At 37.0% G+C, this 13,817-nt stretch overlaps 1 protein-coding gene across 1 annotated transcript in view; it reads right to left on the bottom strand.

The window, feature by feature from the left end:
- The window catches only part of LOC148956394 (phosphatidylinositol N-acetylglucosaminyltransferase subunit A-like), a 181,843-nt gene that overhangs the window by 155,448 nt on the left and 12,578 nt on the right, over positions 1 to 13,817 (bottom strand). The window contains exon 2 of the mRNA XM_089090666.1: positions 6,186 to 6,342. Within this exon, the coding sequence (XP_088946792.1) occupies positions 6,186 to 6,342 (157 nt within the window). The remainder of the gene's footprint in view (positions 1 to 6,185; positions 6,343 to 13,817) is intronic.

Raw genomic sequence — 13,817 nt, 5'->3', positions numbered from 1 at the left:
CTGGTTAAATGGGACTTCAATTCTGAGCGAGTGGATTTCCATCTTTCAGGCTGGTGGACTAAGACCCCAATACTGAGCTAGTGGATTTCAACCAATCTGGCACTTTGACTTTTCATTCCCAATTAAATTAAAAAAAATAAGCATTTTCAACTAGAAATAAGGAGCATCGTTAAAAAGTAAGACGAATGGAAATTATTTCCCAATAGTATCTATTCACTGTCTCAGCTCAGTTTAGAAAATCTGAGCCAATTTCCACTTTTTCAAATTTAGGGTCACTTGCCTGAGACTCTGAGCAGGTGAGGTGGGCACTTCCAAAAATTTGTCCCAATTTCCACTCTCGCCTTAGAACTTATTCACGGATACCTAAAACCGTCAACGGTTAGACTGTTGCCCCTAGCGGTAACCATGCCATGCTCTACACACATATCAACAATATATTTTTTGTTTTTTTGTTTTCCGTTTTCACAATGGGGTCCCAATCAAGCTCATGTCCATCTCTTAGCATTCAGCTCTTGACAAATAAAGCCCAGATAGTCGGACCCCAATGCTCCAATCTGAACACTGACTAAGACCCCAATTCTGAGCTAATGAATTTCAACCATTCAGGCTGGTGGACTAAGACCCCAATTCTGAGCTAGTGAATTTTGACCGTTCAGGCTGGTGGACTGGGACCTCAATACTGAGCCAGTGGATTTCCACCATTCCGGCTGGTGGACTAAGACCCCAATATTGAGCTAGTGGATTTCAACCAATCTAGCACTTTGACTTTTCATTTCCTATTAAATTAAAAAAATAAGCATTTTCAACTAGAAATAAGGAGCATCGTTAAAAACTAGGACGAATGGAAATTATCCCGTAGATGAAGTTAGCTACCCCCTCCGAAATACCTTGTTCTTTATTTGAGAATTTTACTTTTAATACCCAATTAATTTAAAAATAAGCATTTTCAACTAGAAATAAGGAGCATCGTTAAAAACTAAGACGAATGGAAATTATCCCGTATATGAAGTTAGCTACCCCCTCCGAAAAATCTTGTTCTTTATGTTAGATTTTGACTTTTCATTCCCAATTAAATTAAAAAATAAGAATTTTCAACTAGAAATAAGGAGCATCGTTAAAAACTAAGACGAATTTAAATTATCCCGTATATGACGTTAGCTACCCCCTTTGAAATACCTTGTTCTTTATGTTAGACTTTGACTTTTCATTCCCAATTAAATTAAAAAATAAGTCCTATTATCTTGGAAGTTATTAATGTAGTTGTTAAGCAGAAAAATACTTCATCAAACTTTTATATCTTCGCTCAAGGTTGAATGGAGTTATGGCTAGGGGGATGAGTCCTAAAACCATCTGAATTCATTGTGAGGAGGAGTCATAAAACCCCCTGGAAGTCATTGGGGGGAGGAGTCATTGAACTCTCGGTAACTAATATATTCATTAAACTTCCCAAAAAAATCACACGGAATATCCTCGCTTTTTGAACGAACACCATGTAAAGAAAAAATCAAACGGCTTAAAACAACAGAGCCCCCTCAAACCTCGTGAAGTCATTTTAAAAGGTATAACAATTATTTATTTAACAGAAATACTCGCCTTCAATTGAACGGAAAAAATATAAGAATTATTTATTTAACAGAAATTCTCGCTTTTTTGAACGAACACCACGTAAAGAAAAAATCACACTGGCTTAAAACAACAGAGTCTTTCAAACGGAACTTTGAAAATCAAGAGAATGTAAAAGTTACAAGGTAAACCACGGCCCCTTTGGGAGCCTAGAGAACCTTTGAGGACCGGGGGTTCCTTCAGGGCTGGGGTGGGGGGATCGGAGCCCTTTGGGGTTGTGGTAAGGGACCTCACGGCTAAACCACGACAAAGCACTACTCTCGTGGAACTCAATTCCCATTTAACTCAACCCCCTTGCAACTGAAGCCCCCTGGTACCGGAACCCCTGGATAACCACAACCCCCGTGCCACTGGATCCCCGTTAACGGGACCCGCGTGCACCTCAACCCTCCATGCAACCCATCCCCCTCAAAACACTTTTCAGCCATTTCTTTTTAAATTGAAAATACTTTTCAAACGTTACTTATGTATTATGCAGACCACATCGGCGAGGTAAAGGTAGGTCAAGTCACAATGTCATTCTATCGTTACTTTTCAATTAAGCTATTGAATACCTTCTAACCAATTTCTCTTGTAAGCTTCAAATCTATTAAGTATCTGTGCTTATTCTTTCTATTGCTGATGCAAGCATCCCATTCTTTAATTACCCGTGAGGCATTCTTAACCATCGCAATACCTTTACGCAAATACCTTTTCGCAAAAAATTCACAAATCTCGCAAACTAATGAAGTAATTACCCTTTTCAAAAACATAGTCCTTCTATTAATGAATCCCATGAAACGAAACCAATCTTATAGCATCACGCAATCTCGCTCCTAGTTCCAAAAATAGAATGCATGTAGCGTTCGTAGTAATAGGTTTAAAAACCTATTAGCCAATTTAAAAAAAAAAACCCTACTAATCAACTTACAGATGAATGACCACGGATTTAACCTAAAAAAAAAAACTTGTATATCATGAACTAGAAATCTATGTCAGCAAAACTTGTCCTTAAATTGCGTAAATCTCTTGGCAAAGGTGTAATGCCCCTGTAGAATTGCTATAGCTTCAAGCAAATTCCATATGATATTTCAAATTGCTATAGCTTCAAGAAAAAAACATGGAGATTGCTATATGTCTGGGCAAATTCATTATTAGCATTCTACTAACACCTCACTCTTTACGCTAAAGTTTTTTATTGTTTAAAAAAATATGGTTGTGGGAAAGTCAAACTTTAGCTTAAAGAGCGAGGCATTGAGGAGGGGACAGCCCCTTTCATATACGGAATAATTTCCGTTCGTTTTAAGTTTTAACGTCGCTCCTTACTTTCAGTTAAAAAGAATTGTTTTTTTTATTTAATTTTTGAACGTTTTTAAATAAATGCAGGTTTTGATTTTAGCTCACCGTACATGAATAATCAACACCAAATTTGCATATTAATTTTACTTTTATTTGATTAAATGGCTTTCTCGAACGTTGTTTAATTTTATTTACGAACGTTTTTATTAGTAATAAATAAAAACGTAACTTACGAACTAACTTACATAACGAATTTCTATATTCATACATTTTTATTAAGTATATTAGGGGGTTCAACCCCTAGTCAATAAATCGCTCTTTACGCTTAAGTTCGAATTTTGTTCCAATTCTTTAAAAATACCCCTTAATCACAAAGGCCATTAATTAGAATAAACAGCTCTTATGAAAGTACTAAAAAATCTTTGGCTTAAAGAGCGAGGTATTGACTAGGGGGCGAACCCAATCATATACTGTTCATAATATTTTCTGTTCGTTTTAAGTTTTGATTTTGCTCCTAACTTTCAGTTGAAAAACTTGTTTCTTTTTGTTTAATTTCTTATCTTTTTTTTAAATAATGCTGGAAATCCGGCGCCCCCTTCATAGCAATGTCCCTTCCGACATGAAAACTTCCTCCATGTATGGATCCTCCCACATAACCCCCGACTCATCCCCCCACTACTAGAAACAATCCCCCTGAAAACGTCTGTATACTTCCCAATAACCAATACTATGTGGTAACATTGGGTAAAGTTCATAACTTTCAGCCCTCCTCCTGGGGACTTTGTTGGAATAAGTCATCCTAAAAGACATAGTTATCAGATTTTCGACCATGCTGAACTAAATGGCTATCTCAAAACTTTGATCGGGTGACTTTGGGAAAAAAATGAGCGTGGGAGGGGGCCTAGGTGCCCTCCATTTTTTTGGTCACTTAAAAAGAGCACTAAAATTTTTAATTTCCAATCTAATGAGCCCTCCCACAATATTCTAGGACAGCTGGGTCAATACGATCACCCCTGGTAAAAAAAAAAAAAAAAAAAAAAAACAAATAAACAAGCATATGTGATCTTTCTTCTGGCAAAAAATACAAAATTCCACATTTGTTCAGATAGGATTTTGAAACCTCTACAGTAGTGTTCTCTTATACGCTGAATCTGATGGTGTGATATTCATTAAGGTTCTATAACTTTTAGGGGGTCTTTCCCCCTTTTTTTCAAAAATCAGTCAAATTTTCTCGCGTAACTTTTGATGGGTATGACTAAACTTGATGAAACTTATATATATGAAATCAGCATTGAAATCTGATTCTTTTGATGTATCTATTCATGGGCGCCCATATGGAGGGGCAGGGGGGGCGCCCGCCCCCCCCTGGCGGAATGTTGCTGCCTTATTTTTATATTTTTTCTGAGATTTCTATTATATAGTATTAAAAGTGCCAATTAGACGAGGTTTGCCCCCCCCTGGAATTCAGCTTATGGGCGTCCATGTGCTATTGTTATCAAAACCCCTTTTTCTAGAGTTTCGGTTACTATTGAGCCGGGTCGCTCCTTACTTACAGTTCGTTACCTCGAACTGTTTGATATTGGCTTATCTGTAAACATAAAGAAGGGCGAGTTTTTATGCTTTAATAGTAAACTTCCTGTATCTCCACTAAACCTTGGTTCGGTTTCATTACCTTAATCAGTTAAAGCTAAATAGCTTGGTATATTGTTTCCCCGTCAATTTTCGAAACCTGTTCCGAATTGGTTTCTGGCGCACTAAAAAAATGCGCGTGTCATATTTAACGATATCTCCGAATAGAGGGCGTTATAACCGTAAGGGTCTAGCTCGACTTTATAATAGTTTTTGTTCTCTAGCAGTAAATTTCTTATCTGGATTCTACCATCTACTGAGGAAAAAGGATTTATGGAGCCTTAGAAGTGATTACTTCAGATATTATAAATACTGTATCTGATGTATTTACCAGGCCGTTTCAAAATAGAAATATTGTAGCCCGTTATGGTGTTATCGATGCTTGTGCGCAACTGGCCAGTGTGGCATCCAGTATGATAGTGGATTCTAATAGTTTTATTTCTGTTACTGACCTCCTTTGCTTTTTGAATATGATACTGGTTAAGTAGTTTTTTAACTTAACAATGACATAGTTGTTTATTATTGTTTACTGTGTTGTTTTTTTATTGCGTGTTGTGTTGATCATGATGTTGTCGGTCTGGTATGAAATATTAACGGTTTGAGCATGATATTAATTATCACATTGTATCATATGTTCATAATGACATTGTTGTGTTAGTTTTTTTCTTTCTTTTTTTCACTACTCTGCAGTGTCATTGTCTATGTTCATCCGGGGGTTTTAAAAAAGTAAAATAAAAAAGTAGTAGTAAATATAGCAGTGATAGTAGTATTAGCGGTGATAGTTAGCAACTTAATATTATTTATCACTATTAGACAGTGATAGTTAATTAGCAGCTTAATTAGTCAGACATCAATACTAGACTAATTAAGTTGCACAGCATGTTCCTTCTTTTTTTTATTGAAGCCTCTCCTAGCTAATTTTTTTTACTATCCGCTTCTGTTGAAGATTATAAACGATTTATCAATCAATTATTTTTATAAATTTATCTTTAAATTTGATTCGCCCAGTAAAAACAAAAATTTAATCGATAACAGTGGTGACTACCTTTTAAATTTTGTTTTTACTCGCTTTTTTATTCGATTTCTTTTATTGCTTTAACTTGCTTACGTTTTGTTCAGTTAGGTTGAGCTTAGAAAAGCGAAATCTAACAAGCTTGCAAACGAAACGCGCCAGATAGCACTCTTTAATTTTCAAGTCATTTTTAAGGGTGAAGTACCCCTTGGGTGAGCCTACTCCGGCTATAATCATATAGCGGGTTTGGTAAGACTAGAAAATGCTTTCAGATTCGGTGAAACAGATGTTTCATGGAAATTTCGCGTTTTTAGGTCCTGGCGGCTGGACTTAATTAATTTTACGATTACTGCAACACTCAATCCAAGTAAAAAATATAAGTGAATTACAAAGCACTATGAGTGTCCAAGGCAAATGTTGGCCATTTTCATAAAATTTAACTTTTTTTTATTAGTTAAGTCGCTTTGAAAAAAAACCTGTCATAAACTAAGTATACGATGTCACAGACCAACTGTAGTTTCAAACTTTTTGTTTCGTTATTTATCTTCAAAATAATTAAACAATAAAGTAGTACAGAATCTTCATAGGTATAAAGCAAAAGGAAGAAGGAAAATAAAAGAAAAAAGATTGAGATCAAACTTACGCGAATCCCATTTTCAAATTCCCTCACTCCAAGATAGCCTTCGTACATATGGGTAAGAACTAACACAGTATGACCTTTCTGAGTGAGACTGCATGAAATTGCCCAAATGTGTGATTCCACTCCTCCCAGATTGGGGTGGAAATAATCGGACACCATACTAAAAAAAAAAACCAAATCTAAGAATATATTACCCTTACTATATTGTTCACATCATTATTTTAGCTACCAAACCTCAGAAGAAAAAAAAAACTTTAAGCATCTTTCATATTGTTTCAGCAAAGATAGGCACAAAAGGTTTTAATCATATTTCACGCATTCTAGTCAACCAGCACAGCAATTCTGTATTAAACATATTTTTTCGGTGAAGCAATATTTTGTATAAGATAAAAGCATTAAACAAGATAACTTAGCTAATCTTCCTTTTTTTATTTTGTCTTAAATTAACTTAAAATACAATTTATATTATTTAGTAAACAAAAGTTAGGAGAAATTTACATTCATTGAAAACGAAAACTAGATGGACCCAGTAACTGATTTTGTCCAGCTGCCCTTGCTGTTACCCAATACATCATCCATGAATTTCCCATCATGAGAATAAATTCCAAGAGCTACATCTCCACCCCAGGGTAGAACAAGTAGTCAAGTACGAATTGTTCTTAGAGGCACAAGGAAGCTACCACCCAACATCTAATTCTGCTCTGTTATTTTTAGTCATATTTAACAACATTTTCCACTAAAAAAATTTTCGAAGAAAAGTACGAAAGATGAGCATACAAAGAAACGAAAGATGAACAGAAACAAACTCCAATGAATTTCCAAGCGTAAAACTACCATAAATCACCATCCATAAATAAACAAAACCGACAACGAACAGAAATCATAGGCAGCGGAATAGCGCTGATTAAATAAAGTGTGATGTTGACACAATGTATTTTTTTTTCTTTTTTTTGGGTTGGTCTTAGACCAGAGCACTTCGTATCGAAGAGGTTGTCGTAGAAACTTGGAAAAGGGCTCATTCGATTGGAAATTGGAAGGGCTTGTGTCCTTTTTATAGTCGAAAGAAATTGGAAGGTAACTAACACCCCTTCCACGCCCACCATTTCACCAGACACATCCAATCCAAATTTGAGATAGTTATTTTGTTCAACGTAGTTGAAAGATCAAGAAATTTCGTCTTTGAGGAAGACAACCCCCCCCCCACAGTCCCCAGGGCAAGGGTTGTAATTTATACCCTGGGGGCCTATAAGGTTTTTATTGAAAGCGTTATCGTAGAAACTTCCAAAAGGGCTCATTCAATTGGAAATTCAAACGACTAGTGCCCTTTTTAATAGTCGAAAGTGATTGGAGGGCAACTAACCCCCCCCCATCACGCCCATCATTTCCCAATACACATTTAATTAAAATTTTGAGATAGCCATTTTGATCAACGTAGTTGAAAGTTTTTGAAGTTAGGTTATTGAGGATGAAAAACCCCATCATTTACCCATACACATGCAATCAAAATTTAGAGGTATCCATTTTGTTCAACACAGTTGAAAGTTTTGGAAATTGGGTCATTGAGGATGATATCCCCCCTCTCCCACATCCCCTCAGGGCAAGGGTTGTAAGTTATGCCCTTAGGTCATATAAGATTTTTCGTAGAAAGCGTTGTCGTAGAAAGTTCAAAAAGGGCTCATTCGATTGGAAATTGAAAGGGATAGTGCCCTTTTTGAAAGTAGAAAGTGATTGGAGGGCAACTAACCCCCCTCTCACGCCCATCATTTCCCCAGACACATCCAATCAAAATTTTGAGATAGCCAATTTTTCAACGTAGTTGAGAGTAAAAGAAATTATGTCTTTAAGGATGACAACCCCCCCAACCCTCTGGGCAAGGGCTGTAAGTTATGCCCTGGGGCATATAAGGTTTTTATAGAAACAGGTGTCGTAGAAACTTCCAAAAGAGCTCATTTGATTGGAAATTGAAAGGACTAGTGCCTTTTTTAATAGTCGAAAGTGATTGGAGGGCAACTAGCCCCCTTCTCAGACCGACCATTTCCCCAAACAGATGCAATCCAAATTTTGAGATAACCATTTTGTTCAATGTAGTTGAAAGTTCTGGAAATTGTATCTTTGAGGATGACAAACCCCCCACACCCCCCAAGGCAAGGGTTGTAAGTTATGTCCTGGGGGCATTTAAGGATTTTACAGAAAACGTTGTCGTAGAAACTTCAAAAAGGGCTCATTCAATTGGAAATTGAAAGGGTTACTGCCCTTTTTAATAGTCGAAAGTGATTGGGGGGCAACTAACCCCCCTCTCACGCCCACCATTTCCCCAAACACATGCAATCAAAATTTGAGATATTCATTTTGCTCAATACAGTAGACAGTTTTGAAGCTTTGGTCTTTGAGGATGATACCCCCCCCCCCCCGACACACCCCTATGGACAAGGGTTGTAAGTTACGCTTTGGGGACATATAAGGTTTTTATAGAAAGTGTTGTCTTACAAACTTTAAAAAGGGCTCATTCGATTGGAAATTGAAAAGGCTAGTGCCCTTTTTAACAGTCGAAAGTGATTGAAGGGCAACTAACCCCCTTTCACGCCCATCATTTTCCCAAACACATTCAATCAAAATTTTGAGATAGCCATTTTGTTCAACGCAGTTCAAAGGTCCAGAAATTTGAGGATGACAAACCCCCCACAGCCCCAGGGCAAAGGTTGTAAGTTATACCCTGGAGGCATATAAGGTTTTTATAAAAAGCGTTGTCGTAGAAACTTCAAAAAGGGTTCATTGGATTGGGAATTGAGAGGGCTAGTCCCCTAATTAATAGTCAAAATCGATTGGAGGGCGAATGCCCCCCAACGACCATCATTTCCCCAAACAATTCCGATCAATATGTTGATATAGCAATTTTGTTGAACGTAATTGAAGGGTCCGAAATTATTTTTTCGAGTATGACAACCCCCCCCCAGCCGTCAGGGCTAAGGTTGTAAGTTCTACCCTGGGGGCATATAAGGTTTTTTATAGAATGTGTTGTCTTAAAAACTTAAAAAAGGGCTCAATCAATGGGGAATTGAGATGGTTAATGCCCTTATTAATAGTCAAAAGCGATCGGAGGGCGAATGCCCCCCCCCATGCCCAGCATTTCCCCAAACACTTCCGACTAACATCTTGACATAGCCATTTAGTTGAACATAGTTGAAGGGTCCGGAAATTACGTTTTTGAGTATGAGACCCCCCCCAGAGCCCTCAGGGCTAAGGTTGTACATTATGGTCTGGGGGTATATAACATTTTTATAGAAACCGTTCTCGTAAAAACTTCAAAAAGGGTTCATTGGATTGGAATTTAGAGGGCTACTGTCTTTTTTAATAGTTGAAAGTAATCGCAAAAAGACCCCCCCCCCCCCGCCCCATGCCCATCATTTCCTCAAACATTTCCGATCAACATTTTGACGCCATTTTTTTAACGTAGTTAAAAGATCTAGAGATTATGTCTTTGAGGATGACAACCCTCCCCCAATAGCCCTCAGGACAAGGGTCCTAAGTTATGCCCTTGGGGCATGTATGGTTTTTATTGAAAGTATTGTCGTAGAAGCTTCAAAAAGGGCACATTCGATTGGAAATTGAGAGGAGTAGTGCCTTTTTTATTGGTCGAAAGTGATCAGAGGCCAAATGCCCCCCCCCCATGCCCATCATTTCCCCAAACACTTACAATCAAAATTTTGAGATAGCCCTTTTGTTCAGCGTATGAGAAAGATCTGGAAATTATGTTTTTGAGGATAAAAAATCCCCCCAGCCCTCAGGGCAATGGTTGTAAGTTATGACCTGGGGACATTAAGGTTTTTATAGAAATCGTGGTCATAACAACTTCGGAGAGGGCTCATTGGATTGGCAATCAGAAGCTCTAGCACTCTTTTTAAGAGTCAAAGTTATCGGAGGGCAGCTAACCCCTCCCCCCACACACGTCGTATTGTCCCGAAATACATCTAATAAAAATTTTGAGAAAGCATACAATTTCTGGTTGAAACAAACCCCAGAGATTCAGAGCAAGGGTTGTAAGTTATGCCCAGGGGGTATTTAAGGTTTTTATGGAAGGGATGGTTGTTTAACTTTAGACGAGGCTCAGTCTTTCTCCCTGAAAAAGATTATGTCTGTATAAAAAGAACAAAAATTAATTTTAAAAATTTTTTTCCACAAAATAAGTTTTTCAAAAAAAGTAAAGAACTCCATTAAACCAAAATTAACTAACCTAGAAGCAAATAATATAACAGGCATATGAATCCAATGCATAGGCCTAACTATAGATAAGTAAATAAATACAAAACAAACGGAAAATATAATAATTAACAGAGTCAAACTCAAAACGAGCAGAAATTAATATGAGTAGGGTTCTAAGCCCCACGGTTTCTAAAAGCCAGAATATAATCTCTACTTTACTGAAAAAAAATTCTTTTAAATGTTTTCACTTTTATCACTTTAAGAAATCAAAAATTAATTAAGATTTTAAGGAATATATATCAGCATATGTATATTAAACTGACAATGCACATTTTCTTTCAGTAAATTCATTAGAATTTTTTCAGTTAAGTACAAATTATATTCTGGCTTTTAGAAAGCATGGGGTTTAAAGTCCTACTCATGTTAATTTATGCTCGTTTTGAGTTTGACTGCTATTTATTTTAATTTCTGTTTGTTTTGGGTTTCACTTATTTATTGATACTGATTTGTGGTAGTTACTGATTAAAAAATTATTTGACTTTATTTCTGCTCTTCTGTGGTTTAATGTAGCTCTCTTTTTGGGGAGGGGGTTCTTTAAGTTAATTTCTGTTTATTTTTAAATGACATAGTCTTTTTCATTGGCTAAGAAAAGAATATTTAAAGCTTTTCAGTTTGTTTTGTCTTCAAGAATCCTAGCGAAGGTCTACTACTTATATGTTGGACAAAATTTTGCACGAATTTCTAATAATAGTTGTACTATAATGCTTTGGATTGATGGGTAGGCTATACGGAAAAATTTCCAACATATGGTTTCAAATTTTTCATAATATTTGTGGTTCTATAGGGCTGACGGAATCCTAACCCCCATCATGTTACAGCCTTGATTTTAATCAAATATTATTAAAGAATCCCCTTCCATATTCCCTGAAAGTATTAATTTAACTGAGATATCATAGATACACCCGTTTGACGGACCTTGATCCACATAGCGCATTTTGATTTAATTCAATTTCCCACTCAAAATGCCCTGTCAATTTTAATTTAATAAGCTCAGGCTTTCCTGACATCTCGCAGATATGCCCTTTCGACCAAACTGGATGACCATAGTGTCTTTTGATTTAGTTTAGCATTCCCAAAAACATACCCTGAAGGTCCAATGTAATACCCCGAGTTTTTTGTGGGATATTGCAAAGATACACTTTTGACAATCTGGACACATACAGTTTATTTTCATTTAGTTTTAAATTCCCCTCAATTTCTCTGAAAGTTTCAACTTAAAACCCTATTCAATTCCTGATACATTGTATCTGTGCCATTTTGACAACCTAGGTGCACTTGAACTCTTTTGATTTTATTCACGAGTAATAATAGTAACACTTGAAGTCGCAGTAGTAGCATTCACATAGTACCTGTTTGATAAGTTCACCATCCCCTCATCGTGCCCTGATAGGTTCAATTTAATATTTCAAGCTGTTTCTGAGATACAGCTGATACGTCTTTTCGATAAAATGCATGTATATACTGTGATTTGATTTAGTCCAATATCTCGCTCTTAGTAATACAACTACTAGCAGCAGTAGCAGTAGTAGCATTGGCAGTATTACGCCCATATTGCCTTTATTCTAATTCAGCATCCCCTTCAACATGCGCAGAAAGTTTTAGCTTAATACTCTAAGCCGTTACCGAGGTATAGCTGAGACACCCTTTTGACAGCTTGTATACACATAGCGTGTTTTGTTTCAATTCAACACCTCCCTCAACATTTCCTGAAAATTTCCCTTTAATACTATTAGCCTTAGTAGTAGTAGCAGTGACAGCAGCAGTAGTAGTAAGCATATAGTACCTTTTGGTTAGTTCAACTTACCTATCAACGTGCACTAAAACATCCAACTTAATAATCTAAGCTATTCCTGGGATATAGCTGTTACGAATCAACATAGCGTGTTGTAATTTAACTCAACGTCCCCCTCAACACTCTGTAAAAGTTTAACCTTAATACCCTTAAGTTCTGTAGAAGTAGTGCGAATTAAGGGTGCTAGAATAGGTTTGAAAATTAATGTTAAGGAGACGAATTCACTAAGGCTAGGAATAAGTGAAGGTGAAAAGGTGACGCCGGGTAACGAAAAGATCGATCAAGTGAGCATCATTTACTAAAGACAGCTATTGCACTAAAGATGTTAAAAGTAGAATAGACAATGCCCAGGGTGTTATTTTCACAGTTGAAAAAAGTAAGGAAGAGTAGGAAGATAAGGCTGTGAACCAAGAATGGAATATTGGAAGTGATGACAGTAGTCAAACACAATCCTGAAACATGGGCGCTCCAAAAAAACGGAGGAAGTCTTGCTAGATGTTTTCCAGAGAAATTGCCTACAGATTATTTTGGGTACCCGACTGACTGACCATATTTCAAACTTTAGGCTGTACGAGAAGTCTGGTTCGATCACACTTCCTAGGGCTATAATGAGAGGACCACTGAGATGGCTGGGGCATGTTCCGCGGATGAAGGATGACAGATTGATAAACATCGTGCCTTTCGGCCAACCGTCTAGGTCTAAAGAGAAAGCAAGTCATCCTTGGTTGGGGTGGGAGAATGTCGTAAGGAACAATTTAAGGGAAATGTGAAAATCCTGGGAGGGTGTAAAGAGGGGGGCTTTGAATAGATAAGGATAGAGGAGTAGCGTGCACAGCTATGTTTGCCTCAGTGAGCTTGGTACTGCGCTGAGTTGTTAGTAGTAGTAGTAGTATTAATGAGTCCCTTCTGAAGTTTCTATGGCAACTCCTTCATAGAAAGTACCTTGGTGAAAAATAATAATAAAAAGAATAGATTGAGCCCACTTCGCTGTTTACTTAGGCAGCGCTATTCCACCGTCTATGATACTTATTTGTTACAAAGCAAGTGTGGCTACTAGTGATGGACCGGTGAATCAGAAGCAAGGTTATGATTTTTCATGGAATTGGATTAAGTTTTCCGACTTAAAAAATATTACGTTTTTTCAAATAAAGCTTTTACTTCAACTCTCTGAGACAACAGTGATTTGATGCAGCAATAAGCCCTTCTGCTGAAATAGTCACTTTCTTATGAAACAGGCTCTTTTAATTATAAAAGAAGTGTGATTAATACTTGAAAACAGGTAGTATTAATCTGTTCTACCGGTATTACGTAAGAAAGTTCACTTGTAACTGACATTTAGTAAGGGGGCTGGGAATAGGAAGACGTTGAAAAATTAATAAAGATAGGGAAAGTGAGAAATATTACCATTTATATCTTGGTGAAAACAACCACCGGATGGTACCTGCTCCTAATGGAAAAATTCCTGGCGATGCTGATGACACTTTGCATTCACCATAATGTTAGTCCGATGTGGATTTGTGATAAGGTATGCTTTTTTTGTTCCTTTTCTTGGCTCAGAAAGATTGCTTTCCACCATCCTTCAG

Source organism: Artemia sp. Qi Xiang Cuo, chromosome 1 (assembly GCF_049724085.1).
Source record: "Artemia sp. Qi Xiang Cuo chromosome 1, ASM4972408v1, whole genome shotgun sequence".
Lineage (NCBI taxonomy): Eukaryota > Metazoa > Arthropoda > Branchiopoda > Anostraca > Artemiidae > Artemia > Artemia sp. Qi Xiang Cuo.
The sequence above is the reverse complement of the archived record's forward strand: the minus strand, read 5'-3'. Positions and strand labels throughout refer to the sequence as shown.